The sequence below is a fragment of the Plecotus auritus genome (genome assembly GCF_963455305.1).
Source record: "Plecotus auritus genome assembly, chromosome: 5".
NCBI lineage: Eukaryota > Metazoa > Chordata > Mammalia > Chiroptera > Vespertilionidae > Plecotus > Plecotus auritus.
In genome coordinates this window covers 3,726,406-3,748,872 of record NC_137776.1, presented here as the reverse complement: position 1 = coordinate 3,748,872, position 22,467 = coordinate 3,726,406, and the positions used below count along the sequence as shown (strand labels likewise).

The following is a 22,467-nucleotide window of genomic DNA, read 5'->3' as shown; positions in this document are numbered from 1 at the left end:
GAGGGAGGCGGGGCGCTCGGCACTGCCTTTTCTCCTCGCCGGCACTTTCGTTTTCCTGCGCTGAGTCCGCAGGGAGAGCCCGCCCCACCTGAGCGACACCTGTCGGAACCCAGGCCCAGTGACACCCGTTGGACCTCAGGCCCAGCAGAGGCGGCCCGGGGGCACCTTCGCCCGTCCCTGCTCACCCGGCGCGCAGAGTGAGTGAGCGTGGGGTTCCGGTCGCCAGGCTGGGGTGCGGCGGGGCGGGGCGGGGCAGGGCAGGGCAGCGGGGCGCCGGGCCCGGACGGACTGGCCGCGCTGACAGGTGTATCGGCCCCCTTCCCCCAGGGCCCGTGTCCAGAGTGTCCCAAGTGCGGTGGGCGGTGCTGGCACGGTGGCCCGGCCAGCCTTGCAGCTGGCAGTAAAGATGGCCTGTGGCATGCCATTACCCCCTCGATGCGGTCCTTCCCGCCCCTTCCCGCCGCACTCACGGGCTCCAGTGTCGGCAGGAAGCTCTGATGGGCGTGTGCCACCCCTGGAGAGCTTTCTGCGCTCGGAGCTCGCGTCCTGTGCACGCAAACCCAATAGTCTGACGCCTGGAGTGCTGTGTGCAGCGGCCGCTCAGGTCGAACCCCCCCAGCCCCTCGCGGGGCATAAGGATGGGTCAGTAACTATGGCAACGAAGGAACCGTGGCCAGGACTGTGGAACTTAATTGTGTCTCTGTGTTCAAAGCTGAAGGAGCTTACTGTCTTCCTAGAATATGAAAGGGATCGTTTCCTTCCTGCAAGCCCCCCAGTAATACAGTCAGTCTTCCCTAAACTTTCCTGGCTCCTCCCGAAGAGCTTGGGGGTAGAGGCACTGGTGTGAGGTTGACTGTGCCTTGTGCATTATTTGTATTGGTTGGAGAGGTTTTTGCTTGTATGGGATGGAAGTCAGACTTGAGCCTCCCCGTAAGCCAGGATGCAGCCACTGCTTAATGCGGGTGCCGGACGCAAATTGGTTGGGTGGTAATATGGTTCGCCCTTTACTTCCTATTGCTCTCTGACATACACTAGGTTTTCAGCTCCACAAACGGTTACTGCGCACGTTACATGTGCAGGACCCTGTCCAAGGAGCAGAGGACTTTTTAAAAAACATATTTTGGGGGCATGGTCCCTGCAACGTGGAGCTGACATCCTGCAGGGGACTCATCGCAGAGCTCTAGATGGAAGGCAGGGGCCGGCGCTCCCACAGAGGTACAGGATGTCACGGGGTTCACGTCTAAGAAAGCACCGCCGTCTCTGAGTCGGGCTCAGGCAGCTCTGTGGAGAAGGGGCGTCTGCGCCTCCTTGGAACGCTGGTAGGGTGTAGAGAGGCAGACATCTGTGGGGAGACTGTTTTCAAGGGCAGCAGCTGGAGCACAGCGGGACGGTGGGCAGAGCCAGACACCCAGGGAGAACGGGGGGCCTGGGCTGCTTTGCTCATAGATGAAGGGAAGGCCTGGGAGGAAGTCAGCCTAAGCATGGGCAAGCTGGCAGTTCTGAGCAAACGAGGGATGTGGTCCGACCCGAGGGTGGCAGAGGCCGGATTGGGAAGTCGCGTCGGAGGCCGGGACATAGGAGCTCTTGGGACGGAGCCAGGTACTTGGAGGACGATCGTGCCGATCCCCGTGTTGTTAACATGCTCGGTAAGGAGGTAAGATGGATTCTGGCTTCGTTGGTGTGAATGGATTGATTGCCAGCTCCGTGCCAGGTAGAGCCTCTGACCTAGTTCATCGGGTCCTGACCACCAGCCTGTTGACAGCCGATGAGTGGCCTGGGGTCACTTGCCTGGCCAGAGCTGTGGCAGCCTCTCTGCACATCCTTACTTGAGGCACATCCTTAGGAGACGCGTCACAGGGAAGGAGGGACCACAGATCGGGAGCCTTCTGCTCAGGCACAAGACGTGAGAAGTGAGCATCGAGTGGCCAGAGAAAGAGTGCCGAAAGGGCGGGCCGGGTCCGTTCCTACCGGCACCGTGACGGGACTAGCTCTGCCTTCCCACCATGTCCTCATCTTCCTTTGGGAGGACATGTGTGGGGTAGAGAGGACCTCGTGCTGCACACATGTGCTCGCCAGCAAGCCCGTCCCTGCTTGCAAAGCCAGGCCCCTCCTCAGCGGGCCGGCGGGCCAGCGCTCCCTTCCATCCCCTCCGAACGGTGTTGCCGAGCCTGGTGCAAACCCTAAACTGCACGGCGATGGCAGGCTCCCCATCTCCTGCTGGACGTCAGGGCTCCCTTCAGTTAGGTTTTGTCTTCATTGTTAACCTTTAGAATTGCTGTGTGAAAATGGACTATAGTTATGCAGAGAGATGGTATGACTTTATCCTTCCCAGTTATCATATGTTTAATGATGTTGTTTTGATCTTCAAGTTATTACTGAGATTTAAGGCATTTTGTGCCAGACGTATTGTTTGCAGTTGGCAAAGAAGAAAACATGTCTCTTTTAAAAGCTATATGACAAAAATAATCCATTTTAACCTATGAATCATAAAATGTGAAATACCAGTTTAAAGTTCTTTGACTTAAGTTACAAATATACTGTAATTTTTAAGAGCAGTTTCGGGAGAGTTCTTAGGATTTGTCCTTAAGTAAATCTAGGTGTTTTGCGTTTATTTGTTTGATAAAAGTACAGATTTATTTAAAGGGCATATTTATTGGACACCTCCTGTGTGTCCAGCACTGCCCTGGAAGCAGTGAAGAAAACCTCCTGAAAACCTTTTCTTCGTGTGAGGAAAACGAAAGTAATCAAAACATGTGAGAAAGTATGTGGCCCAGCCGGTGTGATCAGGTTGGATTCCGGTCAAGGGCACATGCCAGGATTGCGGCTCGATCCCCGGTAGGGGGCGTGCAAGAGGCAGCCGATCCATGATTCTCTCTCATCACTGATGTTTCTCACTCTCTCTCCCTCTCCCTTCCTCTAAAATCAATTTTAAAAATCTTTTTTTTAAAAAAAAAAGGATAAGAAAATACGTGGTAGGTTAGATGGTGGTAAGTGCTATGGAGAAAAATGCACCAGGAAGTGGCATAGCATTTTCCAGGGTGAGAGTGGTGTCCCTTTAAATAAGGTGGCCAGAAAGGCTTCCCCGAGAAGTTTAAGCAAAGACCTTACGATGTGTTTCCTGGAAAAGAAAAAAAATATTGACTCCAAAAGTCAATTTAAAAAACGGAGTGGCCCTAGCTGGTGTGGCTCGGTGGATGGAGCATTGGCCTGTGGACTGAAGGGTCCCGATTCCTGGTCAAGGCATATGCCTGGGTTGTGGGCTCAATCCCCACTGTGGGGCGTGCAGGAGGCAGCAAATCAATGATTCTCTCTCACTGATATTTCTATCTCTCTCTCTTCCTCTCCCTTCCTCTCTGAAATCAATAAAAAATATACTTTTTTTTTTAAAGAAAGAAGTTGCTTTAAAAAAAAACGTGTGGAATCTGGGAGGGAAGGCAGGGGAGGGTGGATGGGAGGTAATCAACCAAAGACCTTGGGGTGGGGGGAGGCAGGCCAGAGGGGGATAAAGCGGGACACATGATGTAATACTTTCAAAATAAAGATTAAAAAGTAACAGCAACAAAACAAACGGGCTTCCGAATACAGACACTATTGAAACAATATAGTTCAGAGGCAAATTATGTCTGGGATCAAGCAGGGCATCTGCAGGAAGCGCCACGCTAAGCATGCGCCCCGGAGCCTGACTGCGCTCGTGACCGTCTGCCTCCCTCCAGGATGTCCCAGTGGTACGAGCTCCAGCAGCTGGACGCCAAGTTCCTGGAGCAGGTGCACCAGCTCTACGATGACAGCTTCCCCATGGAGATCCGCCAGTACCTGGCCCAGTGGCTGGAGAAGCAGGACTGGTAAGGGGGCGCTGAGAGGGGGCGGCGTGGCTCCCTACTTCTCAAGGGACTTGTTGATTCAGTGATGTGGAGCCGCGTTGACTAGAAGATGAACCTCATCGGAGGCCACTGGGGTTGTCTGTTCCAGAAGAGTGTTGATTTGAAAAGTGGCACGTGTCTCTACACAGCTCCACACATTGGTCATTAAGTTCCTGCACGCAGTCCTGTCAGTTTAATGATGACACCCTAGAGGCCCGATGCACAAAATGCGTGCAAGGGCCTTGGCCCTGGCCCCCGCCCGCCCGCAGCGGCTTTGTCCAGAAGGAAGGACGTCCTCGGTCTAATTAGCATATTACACTTTTATTACTATAGACGCTCCTAAATGCTTTGGATACGTTAGGTAATGCGACACCAGTTACTTCCCAAGTTAGGATCCAGGCCATAGAAAGAAGTTAAAAGAAACCATTAAAGCTGAGTTATGGTACAATATTGATTAGAGATAGGAAGAGGTGATAGCGTTCAGGCCATATCGCTCAAAAGTGATCCATGTTCTATTCTAAAAGTCCTTTTTGCTGACTGCGGATGCTTTTGATGTTCGAGAGTATTCGACATAGAAAACGAAGTCCCCTGCTGACTTCTCCCCTCAGAGTGGATGGCCATGAGCGGTGCTGTGCACAGTCTTGGAGTTCGAGAATTCCTCAGGCTAGCTGTATAGAACAGAAATACTGTACGGACGGCCGCGGAAAGCAGCGTCCCTGTCACAGGAAAGCGATGCAAACGAAGGGAGCCCTCACCACTGTCGTTAGCGGGTTCACATGGAGGCAGTGATGATCTTGTCTGTTTAACACAGTCCCTAGTTACAGCGGGTGAATCTTCCATCTAGGGAGCACGCCGCCAACGATGTTTCGTTCGCCACCATCCGTTTTCACGACCTCCTGTCGCAGCTGGACGATCAGTACAGCCGCTTTTCTCTGGAAAATAACTTCCTGCTGCAGCACAACATCAGGAAGAGCAAGCGCAACCTTCAGGTACGCGGGGGGGGGGGGGGGGTGCGTTGGATGGAATGTGCCCGTGTTCCACACGAGAGAGTTTTTCCATTCGCCACCCACTGAGCACACTCGTTGGCATTTAGAAAAGTTAGAGACTGTAAACCCGGTCCCTTCGTGTGGCGAAGACGTCAGAGCACAAGTGAAATACAATGTCAGTCCGTTTTGTAAACACACACGGAATGTTCAGGTGTCAGCGTATCCCTTGGTAGGCATCTGTAATTCTGAGAAAACGGTGAAGCTAGAAACTTGTTTTTTGTTTTGTTTTTTTTTTTTTAATATATTTTTATTGATATTTTACAGAGAGGAAGGAAGAGGGATAGAGAGCTAGAAACATCGATGAGAGAGAAACATCGATCAGCTGCCTCCTGCACACCTCCCACTGGGGATGTGCCCGCAACCAAGGTACATGCACTTGACCGGAATCGAACCTGGGACCTTTCAGTCCGCAGGCCGACGCTCTATCCACTGAGCCAAACCGGTTTTTGACTAGAAACTTGTTTTACTAAAGGTGGTTGCAGTTGAAACCAAAGGAAAAAGATTCCGTTTTAAGAGCAGTGAGCTAGAGGGCCATGTCAGAGCTCAAAGGAACGTCAGTCCGAGTCCGTCTAAGGCCTCGCTCTGCGATGGAGGGAGCCCAGCGCGGTGTGGCCTCCCGGGAGCCCACGGGGCGTCGGGCGCTGGAACGAGGCCCGCCTGGCCTTGCTCCTCGTGGGCTGCCCTGCGAGGGAAGATCGGGGGGCTCCGGGCCGGAGAGCACGTGCTGCGGAGTTTTGGGGTTACCTCGGAAGCACTCCCTTGTCCTTAAATCTGGCTCCCACAGTTACTCTGTGTCAGGGGGACGCTCCTGTTCTAATGGAGGCGAGCACTGTCGTGTTCTTGTTTCATAAAAACACAGCTGTTGCCAAAACCGGTTTGGCTCAGTGGATAGAGCGTCGGCCTGCGGACTGAAGGGTCCCAGGTTCGATTCCGGTCAGGGGCATGTGGCTTGGTTGCGGGCACATCCCCAGTGGGAGGTGTGCAGGAGGCAGCTGATCGATGTTTCTCTCTCGTCGATGTTTCTGACTATCTATCCCTCTTCCTTCCTCTCTGTAAAAAATCAATAAAATATAAAAACAAAAAAAAAACAAAAAAAACACAGCTGCTCACCTTGTTTTTCCCTCTGTGGCTGGGTTAGGGTTTTATAATGCCAGCGGATGGGGAAGTCCGATTACCTTCATAAACATTGGTTCTGCTATGGACTTGGCTTGCATACACCTGTTATAAAAAGCCATGATGGCTGTTTAAAAAAAAATTAAAAATAAAAAGCCATGATTGCCAGTATTTTGCAAACTACTTTTGGCAAGGCAGCAGAAAAACTGAGGAGAATGTCTCCGGTCTAATTGAAGCAGAGACCAGCGGGAACGTCATGGGTCATTTCTGCATGACTTGCATTGTCTCAGGACCCTAACTAAGGATCATTACTATGGAAGACAAATAGTAATTAAAGAAAAAATATGATAGGAACCATGTATAAAAATACTTGGTTTTTTAAATCAAGAAGTAATTGAAAATTGAAGTACCTGCACTTAATTGGAAAGTTAGAGCAGTTTTTGTCAGAATTTGTGAAAAGAATATTTTGATTTTACCAAATATTAACTTCTGTAGAACTTAATAAATGCGAGATGAGGTTTCTCAGTGAATATTGAACAAGTTCATCTCAATTTATAATGCACAATGGCTTGAACATTCTGATACTTAATTTACTTTTGTCCTAACCACCCGTATATAGGATAATTTTCAGGAAGACCCAATACTGATGTCAATGATCATCTATAACTGTCTGAAGGAGGAAAGGAAAATTCTGGAAAATGCCCAGAGATTCAATCAGGTACTTTTTCTTCTAACTGAACACTGATGATGATAATAAGATAAACGCATTTATTTTTCCAGCAAATATTACTGAGGTGGTGGTGAGCGGGCCTGTGATGTTGTAGCTACAGGAAGTGGGGAAATCAGAAGTAGGGGTGTTATGGACCAGGCTCGTGAAAGCGCCTGATCTAATGGGAGAGACAACGAATAGACGCAGTTCTTCCAGATAGTAAGGATCGCCGTGGAGATAACCGGGCAGGTGCTGTGTAGACAGGGATGGGGTGGCTGGGACTGGCTGTGTAGATCAGGGTCCGGACACTGTTCTGAGGTGCGGGGGCTGTAAGGAGGCAGGCAGGCCATGAGTGGGTTCTTGCCGCAGCCCAGGGTGGGCAGAGGGGGGGCAAGTGGGCAGACTCGGGTTCAGTGTTGGGCATGGTACCGAAGGGCTTGCCGTGAAGGCTCAGATGTGGGAGTGAGACAGTGAAAGGTCAGGGGTGACTGGTCTGTAACTGTCACTGGGGGAGCCTGTGTGCTGAGCGGGGAGGATGAGGGAGGGAGGGGGAGGGCTTTGACGGCACAGAGATTTTGGGAGGAGAACTGGTTGATGGGACATGCGAGAGCTTTGGGTTTGTTTTTAATTTATTGATTTGAGAGAGAGAGGGAGGAAGGGGGAGGGGGAGAGAAAAAAACATCGATATGTTGTTTCACTTATTTATACATTCACTGGTTGATTCTTATATGTGCCTTGACCAGAATCAAACCCCAAACCTTGGAGTATCAGGACGATGCTCTAACCAGTGATGCTACATGCCAGGAAGAGCTTTGTTTTTGTTTTTTTAATATATTTGTATTGATTTCAGAGAGGAAGGGAGAGGGAGAGATAGAAACATCAGTGATGGGAGAGAATCACTGTTCAGCTGCCTCCTGCACACCTACTGGGGATCAAGCCTGCAACCTGGGCATGTGCCTTTGACCAGAATCAAACCCAGGACCCTTCAGTCTGCAGGCCGACGCTCTGTCCACTGAGCCAGACCGGCTAGGGCAAGCATTTAAAGCTACATATTATTTGTTTTAAACTCAAACTGACCAGTCTGACAGGTACCCAGCCTAGTGAACGAAAGGTGTGTTCCCCGTCATGCCTCTGCGTCACCTGGGTGAGGTCACCAGGGGTGTCTGAGTCAGAATCAGACAAGGACCCGCCGCCCTGCCTCCCAGCAAGCTGAGGTGCAAGGGGCGGCCAGCCTGGGACCACTCGGGGACTCCGAGGCTTTAAGACAGACAAGGACAGGGTTCTTTTTCTGTTATATTTACTGGGGTGACATTGGTCTACGTGAACATACGGGTTTCAGGTGGGGGTTTCTATGTTAGGAGACCTGTATATGCACCGTGTGTCCACCACCCAGAGTCAAGTGTCCTATCACCTTATATTAGGGCCCTCTTCTTCCCCACCCCCTTCCCTCTGGCACCCACCCCCCCGCTGTTTGTGTTCACCCATATGAGTGAAATCATAGGAGTCCAGGGTTAATAAGAAGAAACTTGTCTACAGAATCCGAGAAACCCCGAAACAAATTCCTGGGTGGCGCCTGCAGCTGTAAGGATCAGTGGAAAATCTCTGAAATGCCGTGTTTATTTCAGGCACGAACTGAGCCTGGTCCTTCCGTAGCATTCACAGTTCGCCAGCATCCTCTCCAGGGCCCTGGGAACGGAACTGTTTGCTACAGGCACTCCTGTGGGGAGCCTAGGAAGGCGTTCGGGGAGGTCTCGGAGGGCGTGGGGCACAGGGTATAGACTTGACTTTGGAGTGTGGCCAGCAGGTAAGTCCCAGGGGAAAGGGTGACTGTTGGTCATGCGCCCCCGTTACAGGCTCAGTCGGGGAGCGTTCAGGGCACGGTGATGCTCGACAAACAGAAGGAGCTGGACGCCCGGGTCAGGACCGTGAAGGACAAGGTGATGGTGAGTACCGTGTGCCCCGCGGCTCTCTGGGGAGGGAAAAGGGTTTCAGTGGCTCCAGTGTAACCATAGCAACGCACCTCAGTCCTTTAAACAGTGGAGGAGAAAAGTTCAGCTGAGGCCCCAAACCTTAAGTAAACAAGTCGGAGACACCAGCGAGTAGACAGACTCTTAGGCCTTCCTGGCGTGACTTACCAACACCGAGCTCGCGTCTGCCTTGCCGTGGCGCCGTGTGGTAACGCCGCCTTTGCCGTCACCCGGGAAACCAGACGTTGCTGCTCTGATAGCCCTGCTCTAGCCGGAGGTCCCGGTTACACGCGTAAACATGGCCCGTCCTCCAAGACGTGGGTGGGGAGAAAAGCCTTTCCCTGGAGCCAGTGCCGCTGCGTGTCCGACTAGAGCAGAACGCCCGGTCGTTTTAAGACAAGCTTGCGAGGCAGCATGTGGCAACGGGGTGCTCGGTGCCTGGGGTGGGGGTGGGGGGTCCGCTCACTCCCGCACTCGGAGGGCTGTGTGGGGGGAAGAGAGGAAGCCTGCTCTACACCGGGCCTGTGTCGGTGGAAAAGGCCAGCTGATGAGGGCCGGGCCGCCCGTGGGTCTCTGGGTCACACTGGCATGGGGTGCGTCAGTCGGCGTCCTCCCAGACTCGGGGTTCTTTGGAGCAGCTCTCTCACTGCCTCCTGGGGAGCCCGTCACCGAAGTAAGGATCAGCACCCCGTCCTGACATGGTTTCTTTCCTTTTTTAAAGAAATACACTTTTACTGATGTCAGAGAGGAAGGGAGAGGGAGAGAAACATAGAAACGTCCATGACGAGAGAGAATCATGGATCGGCTGCCTCCTGCACGCCCCACACTGGGGATCAAGCCCACCACTTGGGCCTGTGCCCTGACCAGGAATCGAACCGTGACCTCCTGGTTCATGGGTCGATGCTCAGCTACTGAGCCACACTGGCTGGCTGTCTAGTTTCTTTTCTAAGTAAAGTTACTATATATTTACTAATGAAACGGTCATTATTTCATGTCTATGACTCGGATTTTGGAAGTCTAGTCCGTCTGAGGGAGCAGGATTATTGCCATGGTTTTCTGGGTCTTCTTAAAGTTTTGGAAGCTTATCAGTAGCAACCCTGTTTATGTCTTTATTTCTAGTGCGTAGAGCATGAAATCAAGACGCTAGAAGACTTACAAGATGAATATGACTTTAAATGCAAAACCTCGCAGAACAGAGGTAAGCTCGCATGCAGAGCGGTGCTCCTTGGCCGTGAGCTTTTCCGCCTGCGTGAGCCCGCAGAGACCAGTCCTCCTTCCCACGTGCAGATACTTCCACGCGGAATCGCTCGTCTGGCTGAGCCAGGGTTCCCAGCCCTCAGTGCTGTGAATGTTGGGGGTCAGATAATGTGTTGTGCAGCTGTCCTGTGCATGTCTGGCTTGTACCCCTAGGGGGCAGCAGCGCTATCCCCAGGCCCCAGCGGTGCCCTTGGTGGCAGGGGACGTGTTACTTGACTTGTGTCTGGCCCACTGGCTGACAGAGACGGTTAGGAATGTGGAGTGAGTTCCCAGGCCCAACGCCTAAAGCTCCCCCACACGTTCCAGCTCCGCCTGTGTGCTCCGCGGATAACGGTCCGCATTCTTCTCGTGCCTTCAAGCAGTAGCTCTATTTTGTTGTGTTTTTGTTTTAATTTTTATTTATTTATTTATTTTTATTGCTGATCTCAGAGAGGAAGAGGGAGGGAGAGATAGAAGCATCAATGATGAGAGAGAATCATGGATGGGCTGCCTTCTGCATGCTCCCCACTGGGGATCGAGCCCACAACCGGGGCATGTGCCCTGACCGGGAATTGAACTGTGACCTCCTGGTTCATAGGTCGACGCTCAACCCCTGAGCCACGCCGGCCGGGCTTGTTGTTGTTTTTAATGATGACAGCAACTGGAAAAACCCATGTGTGTGTAGAACATGTGGGGTACTGCTGTGACCCCGCAGTCATTTGGAGGACAGCGTGGTTAATATTGGAGTAAAAGGGGGTTAACGGTGACGGAAGGAGACTACCTGAGGGGGTGAACCCACAATATACAGACCGTGTGTTGTAGAGTTGTGTACCTATGTAATTTTACTAACCAGTGTCCCCCCAGTAAATTCAATAAAAAATAGTGGAGAGATCATGCGTATGATTTGGGTAAACACTCTGAGAGAAGGAACCTCAACTACTCTTACTTCCTAATTGTCTACTTCTCTCACAGCCACTGCGGTTTTGGAGTTTGCCACGCAGGTTCATTGGGGTCAGACTGACAGTAACTGCAGACCCAGGCAGTGCTGTGTCCACACTCAGGGTCCTTGGAGACCAGGGCTTTGTCTCATGCGTCCAGTTCTTACACGTGGGACATTTTCCTCCTCCTGTTCAAGAAAGATCGGAGAAGACCCGACTTGGACCTCTCGCCACATAGCATCGGGCCACCGCTCTGCTACGGGCCTGTGAGGCGTGGCCGTCGCTCATCCTGTCTTCTTTCACTTTCACATTTGCCTGTTGTCTCTGCCCATTCACAGAGCACGAAGCCAACGGCGTGGCGAAGAGCGATCAGAAAGAAGAGCAGGTGTTACTGCAGAAGATGTTCTTGATGCTGGACAATAAGAGAAAGGTAGGGACCCGCCTTCCGGGAAGACGTGCCGCCTTTGTCAGGGACTGAGGGACGGACTGAAGTTCATAGTGGAGGAGAGATGATCTTTATAACCACTTGACATAGCGCCCCGTTGAGATGAAAGGCTAGAGGCTTTGCTTTTTAAAAGATCATTTAAGACTCAGTGAGTAAAGGTGAATTTATTTTGCTTTGTCTCACCCTCTCCCTGCAGGAAGTCGTTCACAAAATAATCGAGGTGCTGAATGCCACCGAGCTGACCCAGAAGGCCCTGATCAACGACGAGCTGGTGGAGTGGAAGCGGAGGCAGCAGAGCGCCTGCATCGGGGGGCCCCCCAACGCCTGCCTCGATCAGCTGCAGAGCTGGTAAGCGTGGCCTTGCTCCCGCCTGCGATGGTGGCCAGCCACGCTCCGCCGGGCCGGGGGCACTCCTCTCCCTGCTGTCCCTGGGCCACGGGATGCGCCATTTGTGCCAGAACAGCAGGGACATGGTTGTCACATAACATGTTTAACAACTTGGGTCCTGATGTTTTATTAAAAACAAAATAGCTTGAGGCATTTTCCAGGATGACATGACATAGCAGTTTATGTGGCCATTCGTCCAGTCACCTACCCCACGAGTACGTCCTGAAGCTGCGTGCCGGCCCTGCCCAGGCCTGGGACGCAGGGTGAGGGCGGCTGGTCCTGGCCGGGAAGGAGCTCTGGGCGTGCAGGTGGGAGGTGGCCGTGCGTGATTCCAGCAGCGCATGCTGCCGGCGCTAACCAGTTCCATGGGGGACGAGGGGAGGGGTCGCCTCAGGGGTTTCCAGAAGTTGGATGTGCACTTGAGAATGAATAGGAGGGCTACGTGGCGACCAGAGAGAGCAGCACATGTTAGTGTTTTCTCCCCAGATACCACTGAGAGGAGCCTCGTCCCCCATCGCCCCCTGCGGTGCGAGTGCACGTGTGTGTGTGTGTGTGTGTGTGTGTGTGTGTGTGGGGGGGGGGGGGGGTAGCGGGTGTGCTACCTGTGAGGACCCCTTGCTGGTGTCCGCGCCCTCAGTCCCGGCCGCTGTGGGCTGTTTCTGACTGAGCCCTGCCCCGTGCCTCCCAGGTTCACTGTCGTCGCCGAGAGTCTGCAGCAGGTCCGCCAGCAGCTTAAAAAGCTCGAGGAGCTGGAGCAGAAGTACACCTACGACCACGACCCCATCACGAAGCACAAGCAGGCCCTGTCGGACCGCACCTTCAGCCTCTTCCAGCAGCTCATCCAGAGGTAAGGGGCTGTCGCACCTCTGCAGTTCGGTTGCCCCAAGGAAATCTGCGTGGTGATCCAGATAAGTAAGGAGGGTTTAATGGGCCCTGGCCCGTGTGCTCAGTGGATAGAGCATCGGCCTGCGGACTAAAGGGTCCTGGGTTTGGTTCCGGTCCAGGGCACGTGCCCAGGTTGCGGGCCTGATCCCCAGCAGGGGGCGTGCAGGAGGCAGCTGGACAGTGATTCTCATCATTGATGTTTCTATCCCTCTCTCCCTCTCCCCTCCTCTCTGAAATCAACACAAATATATTTATATTTAAAAAAGGCGGGTTTAATGGGTTACATAAACTTTTCATGGCCAGTCAGTTCTTCCTGGAGTCCTGCCTTCTGTGGCCGCCTAGAGTGGGAACTAGTGAATGTCACCCCTTCTCTGTCCCTCCACAGCCAGGCCGTGCGGAGACGGTGGGTCTCCCCTCATCAGCCGTGTCCCCTCCCTCTGGCCTCCTCTCCTCTCAGGCTCTCACGTCCCCCTCCTGAACGCTTAGATCCGATGCTGTGCACGCTGCGGAAGGATCGTTAGAATAAGCTTCTCAGCGCAGACTGTACATGCACACAGTCCAGCTGAGGGTCTCGCTGGCGAAGAGGATCGCACCCCAGGACAATTCCTCTGGTTCTTTCGAGAGCAAATGAGACCCGAGTTTGCTTTACTGACTAGGAACCCCCATTTTATCCGCTGTCAGAGCCCTCCAAACTGCTTCTTAGCTTGTGCCCTGTACCCCTTCCTCTGGGGGAGATCAGTTTTTACTGCTCGGCCTTCCTGGAAACGCTAACCTGTGCTTTGCTGGGACCCACAGCTCCTTCGTGGTGGAGCGGCAGCCCTGCATGCCCACGCACCCGCAGAGGCCGCTGGTCCTGAAGACGGGCGTGCAGTTCACTGTGAAGCTGAGGTGAGAGCGCCATGCTGCAGCCCGCTGCCTCCTGCGCCGAGTCTGCTCCCCCGCCTCTTCCCACAGCACTGCCCGGTGGGCACTGAGCGGGAAGTTCGCAGAGGGCACTTTATCACGAGCCCTTCTTCAGGCTGAGAGTCTGTCTGGTCTTCTCCCACTAGAGCTGTGACAGATGTGTGTGCATACACGTGCACACCCCCGATGTCCCATGCAGATGCAATGCGCACTCCCTGCACGAGGAAGTCAGACTGAGTCCCAGCAGCCCCTCCCTCTCGAGCGTCAGTCCGGGGAAGAGCTTCATACGCTCCCAGGACCCATGCACCTTGTGTGTGGGGGCTGGTGACACATTCATTTTTCTGCCAAGGGGGTTCATAGCTCTCTCATTAGATGTGCAGTTACCTGAGTTTCTGCAGACGACTGTGGTAACAGCCTGTGCCCGTCCTCACAGGGTCTGTCCACGTCTACATGATACATGAGTACATGAGTTTGTGTGTGTGTGTGTGAGAGTTTATACATAGACACACATGCACACACAAATACATATGACGGGCAGCGTTTTATTTCTAAGAACCGGATTCTGCTAGTTCAGTAGTCGGCAAACTGCGGCTCATGAGCCACATGCGGCTCTTTGGCCCCTTGAGTGTGGCCCTTCCACAAAATACCACGGCCTGGGCGAGTCTATTTTGAAGAAGTGGCATTAGAAGAAGTTTAAAAAATGTGGCTCTCCAAAGAAATTTCAATCGTTGTCCTGTTGATATTTGGCTCTGTTGACTAAGGAGTTTGCCGACCACTGTGCTAGTTAGTTGTTTTGCGGCCTGTTTTTCTCCTGATGATAAACTGCGGAGACATTTCCATGTGAGGACACTGCTTTCCCTCCTGTGGAGCAGCTGCCCCCACTCACCTGCCCCTCTAGGGGTCCAGCGGGGCTCCGGGGAGCAGCACTGGCCAGGGGAGCAGCGGGGCTCCGGGGAGCAGCACTGGCCAGGGGAGCAGCGGGGCTCTGGGAAGCAGCACTGGCCAGGGGAGCAGCGGGGCTCTGGGAAGCAGCACTGGCCAGGGGAGCAGCGGGCTCTGGGAAGCAGCACTGGCCAGGGGAGCAGCGGGGCTCCGGGGAGCAGCACTGACCAGGGGAGCAGCGGGGCTCCGGGAGCAGCACTGACCAGGGGAGCAGCGGGGCTCCGGGAGCAGCACTGACCAGGGGAGCAGCGGGGCTCTGGGAAGTAGCACTGACCAGGGGAGCAGCGGGGCTCCGGGAGCAGCACTGGCCAGGGGAGCAGCGGGGTTCCGGGGAGCAGCACTGGCCAGGGGAGCAGCAGGGTTCCGGGGAGCAGCACTGACCAGGGGAGCAGCGGGGCTCTGGGAAGTAGCACAGTCCAGGGGAGCAGCACTGGCCAGGGGAGCAGCACTGACCCAGGGAGCAGCACAGTCCAGGGGAGCAGCAGGGTTCTGGGGAGCAGCACTGGCCAGGGGAGCAGCGGGGCTCTGGGAAGTAGCACAGTCCAGGGGAGCACCACTTGCCTCGAGTCGGCCCTGGTCCCATGTGCTGGGCTGTTAGTGAGGTCGTAGGTGCTACTTCCTGGCGCTACACTCAGCACCCTTGGGTCCTGACACCCACAGCCGGGCGGGCACCGGAAGTCTCATCCCGTCACCTGCTCCACACGGAGCAGAGCGAGACGTAAGGGCTCCTGCCCGGGGCCTCCAGCTCAGCGGGGCCCAGCAGGCCTGAGTCTCCCTTGCTCCCCCCGCCCGGGTGATTAGAGAGGGGACCCTCCTTCTCCTGATGGGGGCGATAGTTTTTGTCTTCCCCCAAGGGAACAAGCATTAGGAACAGTTTCAGTAAAAGTATTGGCTATTTTACCCATACAGTTGACGAAAAGTAGACATTTTGTGAAAACCCCGTGTGGGCTAGGCCGTGTAGGGAGCAGGTGCTGCACGCTGTCAAAGTCAGCCGTCGCCGTTCCGCCCGCAGTCCCAGCTGGGCGTGTCCCACAAACACTCCCGAAGCCCGGGCGGGCAGATAGGATGTCCGTTTCATTGTTGGTAATAACCCAAAGCTGGAGACGGTGGGGTTCTCTAAATGTTTATTGATAGGGAATTGGCAAAATAAATGGTAATCGATAGTTTTTTTAAGTAATAATGACTTTCTTTTTCTTTCCAGATTGTTGGTGAAATTGCAAGAGCTGAATTATAACCTGAAAGTCAAAGTTCTATTTGATAAGTAAGATACCTTGAGTACTATCTAAGATGCATGTACTGTTGACATGCTGGCCATTGTACGGGGATCCCAGCGGGTTTTAATTAGCTCCCACTCCTATCCCTCACGCCTGGCCTGTTTAGACGGCACAGGAGCAAGTTTACAAGTGGGAGCTGGTACTGAGCGAGCCGCCGCCCCGCCCGCCTCCTAGGCCGCCCCGCCCCGCCCCAGGGGAGGCTGCAGGCGCCCAGGCTGCCGTGCCTCCGCAGCCCGAGGGTGAAGCTGTCACTTTGGAAGGCCTCTTGGTTTCGAGCAGGGCTCTGCCGAGGGGAGTCCTCAGGGCTTGGCACAGGGCTTTGCGTGGAGTAAGCAGTTGCTCCATACATAGTGACCGCTGAGGCTTGCATTGCGTGAGGGCATGCCAGCACCCATTAGCTAGTTCACGCCTCACTAGAGGCTGCTGGTTGGTGCTGTTCGCATGTTGCACAAATGAAAAATTTCTGCCCCGTAATTTATTACCCAGCGGTACTGGGCAGACTGGTGTGGGAGCGAGGGAGTGAGAGGAAGGGCAGAAAGCCCACAGGTACAGATTTACCTTTTTGGTGACCTTTCACTTGTACATATACTTGTACATTTCCGATAAAGCTCACTTCAAAGCTTAAATGCATAGATGTCATTTTACATAGAGCCTTTTTTTTGCAGGGATGTGAATGAGAGAAACACGGTGAAAGGGTACGTAAGAACTTTGCACTTATTCTGCCTTCTGTCTTAGTGTCGTAGTTCCAAGCCACTGACATAGCTCTCCCCCTGCGTCCAGGTTCAGGAAGTTCAATATCTTGGGCACACACACGAAGGTCATGAACATGGAGGAGTCCACCAACGGGAGCCTGGCGGCCGAGTTCCGGCACCTGGTAGGGCGGCCAGGTCCTTCTTGACATCGCGTCTGGTTTCCTAGGACTTTGTGGGATGTGGGGGGCCCCCTGGGAGGAGATGCCCCTCTGTGGCTGGCGACCACCCCTCCCCCCAGCGCTTGGGGAACCTCAGTCCCTCCCCAGCCCAGGACTGTGCACTCTGTTTTCTGCGTTTCTCCCCCAGAGACACTGTATTTGGGGTGCAGGGGCTCAGCGTCTCCCACGCACCAGTGCGCACATAAGTGACCTGCACGTGGCGCCTGGGACCTCGGCTGCGAGGGCACGCGCTCTGGCGCTGCCGTTTCCCCAGAGGTTTTTGTCGCCCCCACGTCCCAGCTGTGCCTTCTCCCCACCCAGGTGTGGCAGACCCCAGGGTCCCCTCAGCCCCCTCCTCACGTTCGCCTCCTGGTGGCCCAGCACCACTGCCTGCAGCAGGGGTAGAGGTGGGCGGTGCCTCGGCTGCCCCCCTGCAAACCCTGGGTGCATGCTGAGGACCTCAGTGCTCCCGGAGCCTGCAGGGAGGCTCCAGGCAGCCTTCACCTGGCGGCCTCCCAGCCTCCCGTGAGCAGCGACCCAGCCTGGAAGCTGCTAGGAGACCTGGTGTGAGAGCCTCGGTCCAAACTCAGGAGCCCCAGGGCGTCCAGAGCTGCTCTCGGACCCTAAGCTCTTCCCTCGACAACAAGGATCGACTCCTTGTGAGGACAGTCTTAGCGGGGCCTGGACTGCTGGGCCTGCCTGGGGGACCGAAGGGGCAGGTGGGGGCAGGAGAGGCAGAGCCCTGAGCCTGGGGAGCCTGGAGCAGCTGGGGAGGGAGATGGGTCGCTCAGGGGAGGGAGGGAAGCAGTGTCCCGGCTCCTCCTGTGCGTGGGTGCTGGCCGATGCCCGGCTGCAGGCAGGCTCCTGCTTGGGACCCCGCACAGGGCCCTGTTGCCGTGTGCTCTGGTTCTGGGCATTGCTTCCCGGCCTGCCTTCTTCTAAGGCCCGACGCTGGTGTGATTTTAAATGAAACAGCACCTTCGAAGGTTGGGTCGTGTACTAAGGTGGCTTCCTGTTTTATAGCAACTGAAGGAACAGAAGAACGCCGGCAACAGAACCAACGAGGTGAGTCTGTCTCATCGGCAGGTCTGTCCGGGGGTGGCCCAGCACCCCCATGGCCGGGACACCTCGCACAGGCGCTCAGGCCCAGCAGGGCAGAGCGGTGGGTGTGTCGGGGGACTTGGTGCATCTGTAGTAACAGCCGACACTCTGCATGCGTGGTGTATGGCTTTCAAACGATTCTGCTCACCAGTGGGCCGGACCCTCGCAGACTGTCCGGGTGGGGGCTGGCGGGGTCTGCAGGCGCCTGTGCTCCCCACGTTTGCAGGGGGGCCTAGACTCACAGGAAGTCTGCAGGAGTAGACTGCCTGGGTCTGGGCCTGGACTGTCTCGGGCCCCTGTAGTGTCCTGTCCTCGCAGGGGCGTGGCCGCACTTCTGGTTCTGAGTTGTGATCTGTTATTTGCTATGCCAAGTGCTGAGGTCCCAGCCAACCTCACGAGAGAGCCGGAGGACTGGCTGTGAAACGTGGGCTTGTTAGGACTTACATGTCCCATGGCGGCCGGCTGTGATGTCACTGCCCACCGGCTGCCACCCCTGAAGCTGAACCTCTAAGTCCAATCCGATCCGGCTTGTGGACGGGCCGCCCGGGACCCACACTCTCTCAGCACGAGATCTTACCCCGCTCAGAGCACAGAACCAGGGCGAGAGGGCAGGGACCTTCGGAAGCCGTGTGAGATCAGAACGCGGCTGTCCTGCCTGAGGGGCTGGCCAGGCTCCCAAGGACTCCCAGCCGCTCACGATGCCAGCACTGAGTTCCCGCGGGGCGGGGGGCGGGGGCGGCCTCGGAGGGCCGTGTTCCCATTTCCGATTCAGATGCTCACGTGAGATCACACGTAGCAAGGCGCTTTGGAAACCACATTTCTACCCAGATAAGGCTCTTCATGGCCCCCAGGCTGTGCAGATCGCCCTTCCAGTCGGGAATCACCCGGCACGGCACCGTCTACCCTACCTGCCGGAGTGTGCAGCCCGTGCGCGGAGGGGGTGCGGGGGGCGGCTAGGAGCCTTAGTCGCGACAGCTCTTCCCCTGAATCGGTGGTCCTGGCCATGGTTTCAGCGCTCTGTGTCGGAGAGCACACTGGACGGCTGCAGTGGCCAGCCTGGGGCGGGCAGGGGCACGAGCCCTTTCCCGCGTGGGCCTGGCTGGGCGCAGCTCTCGGCCTGGGCGCTGGGGAGTGTTGGGAGCCCCAGGACCCGAATGACCGCGGGCCCCCCCCCACCCCTCCAGGGCCCTCTCATCGTGACGGAGGAGCTGCACTCCCTCAGCTTCGAGACCCAGCTGTGCCAGCCGGGCTTGGTGATCGACCTGGAGGTACGAGCGCGGGGCCCAGCGTGGGGGCTGCTTTTCACGGCCTGCTGGTGTTTTTATCTGTTTTTGTTTCAGAGGTATGTGCCTACTTGCTAAAAAAAGGTATTTTTCAGCTAGTACTATCTTAATGATTCATGAAGCTAGGTAATTGAATTACCCTTCCAATTCTGTAAGGAGATTGTTTCAGTTGAGCTATTCTATGTTAGTTTTTTTTTTAATATATTTTATTAATTTTCCACAGAGAGAAAGGGAGAGGGATAGAGAGTTAGAAACATCAATGAGAGAGAAACATCGATCAGCTGCCTCCTGCACACCTCCCACCGGGGATGTGCTCGCAACCAAGGTACATGCTCTTGACCGGAATCGAACCTGGGACCCTTGAGTCCGCAGGCCGACGCTCTAGCCACTGAGCCAAACCGGTCAGGGCTCTATGTTAGTTTTTATGTGACGCATTGAGACGTATTTTCTGAAAGATAAATCAGAAACAAAATAAGCCCTGGGCAGTGTGGCTCAGTGGGTTGGAGTGTCCTGTGTACTGAAGGGTCCTGGGTTCGATTCCCAGTTGGGGTGTGTGTGAGAGGCGACCAATCAATGTTCTCTCTCTCTCTCCCCCGCCCCCCCCCCGTCTCTTTCAAGTCAACTTTTAAAAAATGGCAACTTTAAGAAGAAAAAACAAAAACTATGAGCAAAAGAACATAACTTGACATTTTAATTCTGAAGTATAACATCTGTAAAGTTACCAATAACCTTGGCTCGGGCTCGAGGCTGCGCAGAGGTCTAAGGCGACTCCCTGGTCTCTGTCCTCTTTCAGACGACCTCCCTGCCTGTCGTGGTCATCTCCAACGTCAGCCAGCTCCCCAGCGGCTGGGCCTCCATCCTGTGGTACAACATGCTGGTGACGGAGCCCCGGGTACGTGTACACACGCGTCTGCTTTCACCCCGGCACCCGCACCCCCTGCGCTAGCTTCCGCGCTCCGAAGGAGCCGCAGGGCCGGTGCTGAGGGACATCGCGCAGGGGGCACAGAGGGGCTGGGAGGGCTCTGGGGCAGCGGGAGCTGGGGGCTGTGTTTTGAATGAGAACCGTGATTTCCCTCGGGTTTGACTGAGCTGGGCAGTCGGTGGCCTATTATAACGTACTGTGGATGAGGCCTTCATTGTTCCTTCTTTAAAATGGGTGCATCCACTAAAGAACTCATGGTAGAGTGTGCACACTCCCCGCTACTGGTCCTAGTCGATTCTCATTGTTCACTGTACTCCAGCCCCTCAGTCACCGTGAACACCTCCAGCCCCTCAGTCACCGTGAACACCTCCAGCCCCTCAGTCACCGTGAACACCTCCAGCCCCTCACTCACCGTGAACACCTGTAGTCCCTCAGTCACCGTGAACACCTCCAGCCCCTCAGTCACCGTGAACACCTGTAGTCCCTCAGTCACCGTGAACACCTCCAGCCCCTCAGTCACCGTGAACACCTGTAGTCCCTCAGTCACCGTGAACACCTCCTGTCCCTCAGTCACCGTGAACACCTCCAGCCCCTCAGTCACCGTGAACACCTCCAGCCCCTCAGTCACCGTGAACACCTCCGGCCCCTCAGTCACCGTGAACACCTCCGGCCCCTCAGTCACCGTGAACACCTCCGGCCCCTCAGTCACCGTGAACACCTCCGGCCCCTCAGTCACCGTGAACACCTCCGGCCCCTCAGTCACCGTGAACACCTCCGGTCCCTCAGTCACCGTGAACACCTCCGGTCCCTCAGTCACCGTGAACACCTCCGGCCCCTCAGTCACCGTGAACACCTGCAGCCCCTCAGTCACCGTGAACACCTGCAGCCCCTCAGTCACCGTGAACACCTGCAGCCCCTCAGTCACCGTGAACACCTGTAGTCCCTCAGTCACCGTGAACACCTCCAGCCCCTCAGTCACCGTGAACACCTCCAGTCCCTCAGTCACCGTGAACACCTCCAGTCCCTCAGTCACCGTGAACACCTGTAGTCCCTCAGTCACCGTGAACACCTCCGGCCCCTCAGTCACCGTGAACACCTCCGGTCCCTCACTCACCGTGAACACCTGTAGTCCCTCAGTCACCGTGAACACCTGTAGTCCCTCACTCACCGTGAACACCTCCGGTCCCTCAGTCACCGTGAACACCTGTAGTCCCTCAGTCACCGTGAACACCTCCAGCCCCTCAGTCACCGTGAACACCTCCGGCCCCTCAGTCACCGTGAACACCTCCGGCCCCTCAGTCACCGTGAACACCTCCGGTCCCTCAGTCACCGTGAACACCTGTAGTCCCTCAGTCACCGTGAACACCTCCAGCCCCTCAGTCACCGTGAACACCTCCAGCCCCTCAGTCACCGTGAACACCTCCAGTCCCTCAGTCACCGTGAACACCTGTAGTCCCTCAGTCACCGTGAACACCTCCAGCCCCTCAGTCACCGTGAACACCTCCAGCCCCTCAGTCACCGTGAACACCTCCGGCCCCTCAGTCACCGTGAACACCTCCGGCCCCTCAGTCACCGTGAACACCTCCGGCCCCTCACTCACCGTGAACACCTGTAGTCCCTCAGTCACCGTGAACACCTGTAGTCCCTCACTCACCGTGAACACCTCCAGTCCCTCAGTCACCGTGAACACCTCCAGCCCCTCACTCACCGTGAACACCTGTAGTCCCTCAGTCACCGTGAACACCTCCAGTCCCTCAGTCACCGTGAACACCTCCAGCCCCTCAGTCACCGTGAACACCTCCGGTCCCTCAGTCACCGTGAACACCTCCGGTCCCTCACTCACCGTGAACACCTGTAGTCCCTCAGTCACCGTGAACACCTCCAGCCCCTCAGTCACCGTGAACACCTCCAGTCCCTCAGTCACCGTGAACACCTGTAGTCCCTCAGTCACCGTGAACACCTGTAGTCCCTCAGTCACCGTGAACACCTCCAGCCCCTCAGTCACCGTGAACACCTATAGTCCCTCAGTCACCGTGAACACCTCCTGTCCCTCACTCACCGTGAACACCTGTAGTCCCTCAGTCACCGTGAACACCTCCAGCCCCTCAGTCACCGTGAACACCTGTAGTCCCTCACTCACCGTGAACACCTCCAGTCCCTCAGTCACCGTGAACACCTCCAGCCCCTCACTCACCGTGAACACCTGTAGTCCCTCAGTCACCGTGAACACCTATAGTCCCTCAGTCACCGTGAACACCTCCAGCCCCTCAGTCACCGTGAACACCTATAGTCCCTCAGTCACCGTGAACACCTCCTGTCCCTCACTCACCGTGAACACCTCCAGCCCCTCACTCACCGTGAACACCTGTAGTCCCTCAGTCACCGTGAACACCTCCAGCCCCTCAGTCACCGTGAACACCTATAGTCCCTCAGTCACCGTGAACACCTCCAGCCCCTCAGTCACCGTGAACACCTCCAGCCCCTCAGTCACCGTGAACACCTCCAGTCCCTCAGTCACCGTGAACACCTCCAGTCCCTCAGTCACC

The 22,467-nt window shown here is 55.4% G+C and overlaps 1 protein-coding gene across 2 annotated transcripts in view; it reads left to right on the top strand.

Moving 5' to 3' along the window:
• STAT1 (signal transducer and activator of transcription 1) overlaps nt 1-22,467 on the top strand; it is a 37,804-nt gene continuing 15,337 nt past the window's right edge. Inside the window, exons 1-16 of one of the 2 annotated variants that reach the window (XM_080667485.1) lie at nt 1-197; nt 3,714-3,842; nt 4,705-4,849; nt 6,639-6,737; nt 8,582-8,671; nt 9,815-9,893; nt 11,208-11,299; nt 11,511-11,662; nt 12,390-12,548; nt 13,382-13,474; nt 15,633-15,692; nt 16,371-16,400; nt 16,486-16,579; nt 17,639-17,680; nt 18,901-18,984; nt 19,793-19,891. In XM_080667485.1, the coding sequence (XP_080523611.1) occupies nt 3,715-3,842; nt 4,705-4,849; nt 6,639-6,737; nt 8,582-8,671; nt 9,815-9,893; nt 11,208-11,299; nt 11,511-11,662; nt 12,390-12,548; nt 13,382-13,474; nt 15,633-15,692; nt 16,371-16,400; nt 16,486-16,579; nt 17,639-17,680; nt 18,901-18,984; nt 19,793-19,891 (1,446 nt within the window). In that variant the 5' untranslated portion in view covers nt 1-197; nt 3,714. The remainder of the gene's footprint in view (nt 198-3,713; nt 3,843-4,704; nt 4,850-6,638; nt 6,738-8,581; nt 8,672-9,814; nt 9,894-11,207; nt 11,300-11,510; nt 11,663-12,389; nt 12,549-13,381; nt 13,475-15,632; nt 15,693-16,370; nt 16,401-16,485; nt 16,580-17,638; nt 17,681-18,900; nt 18,985-19,792; nt 19,892-22,467) is intronic. The other variant, XM_080667486.1, reaches the window with a different exon arrangement.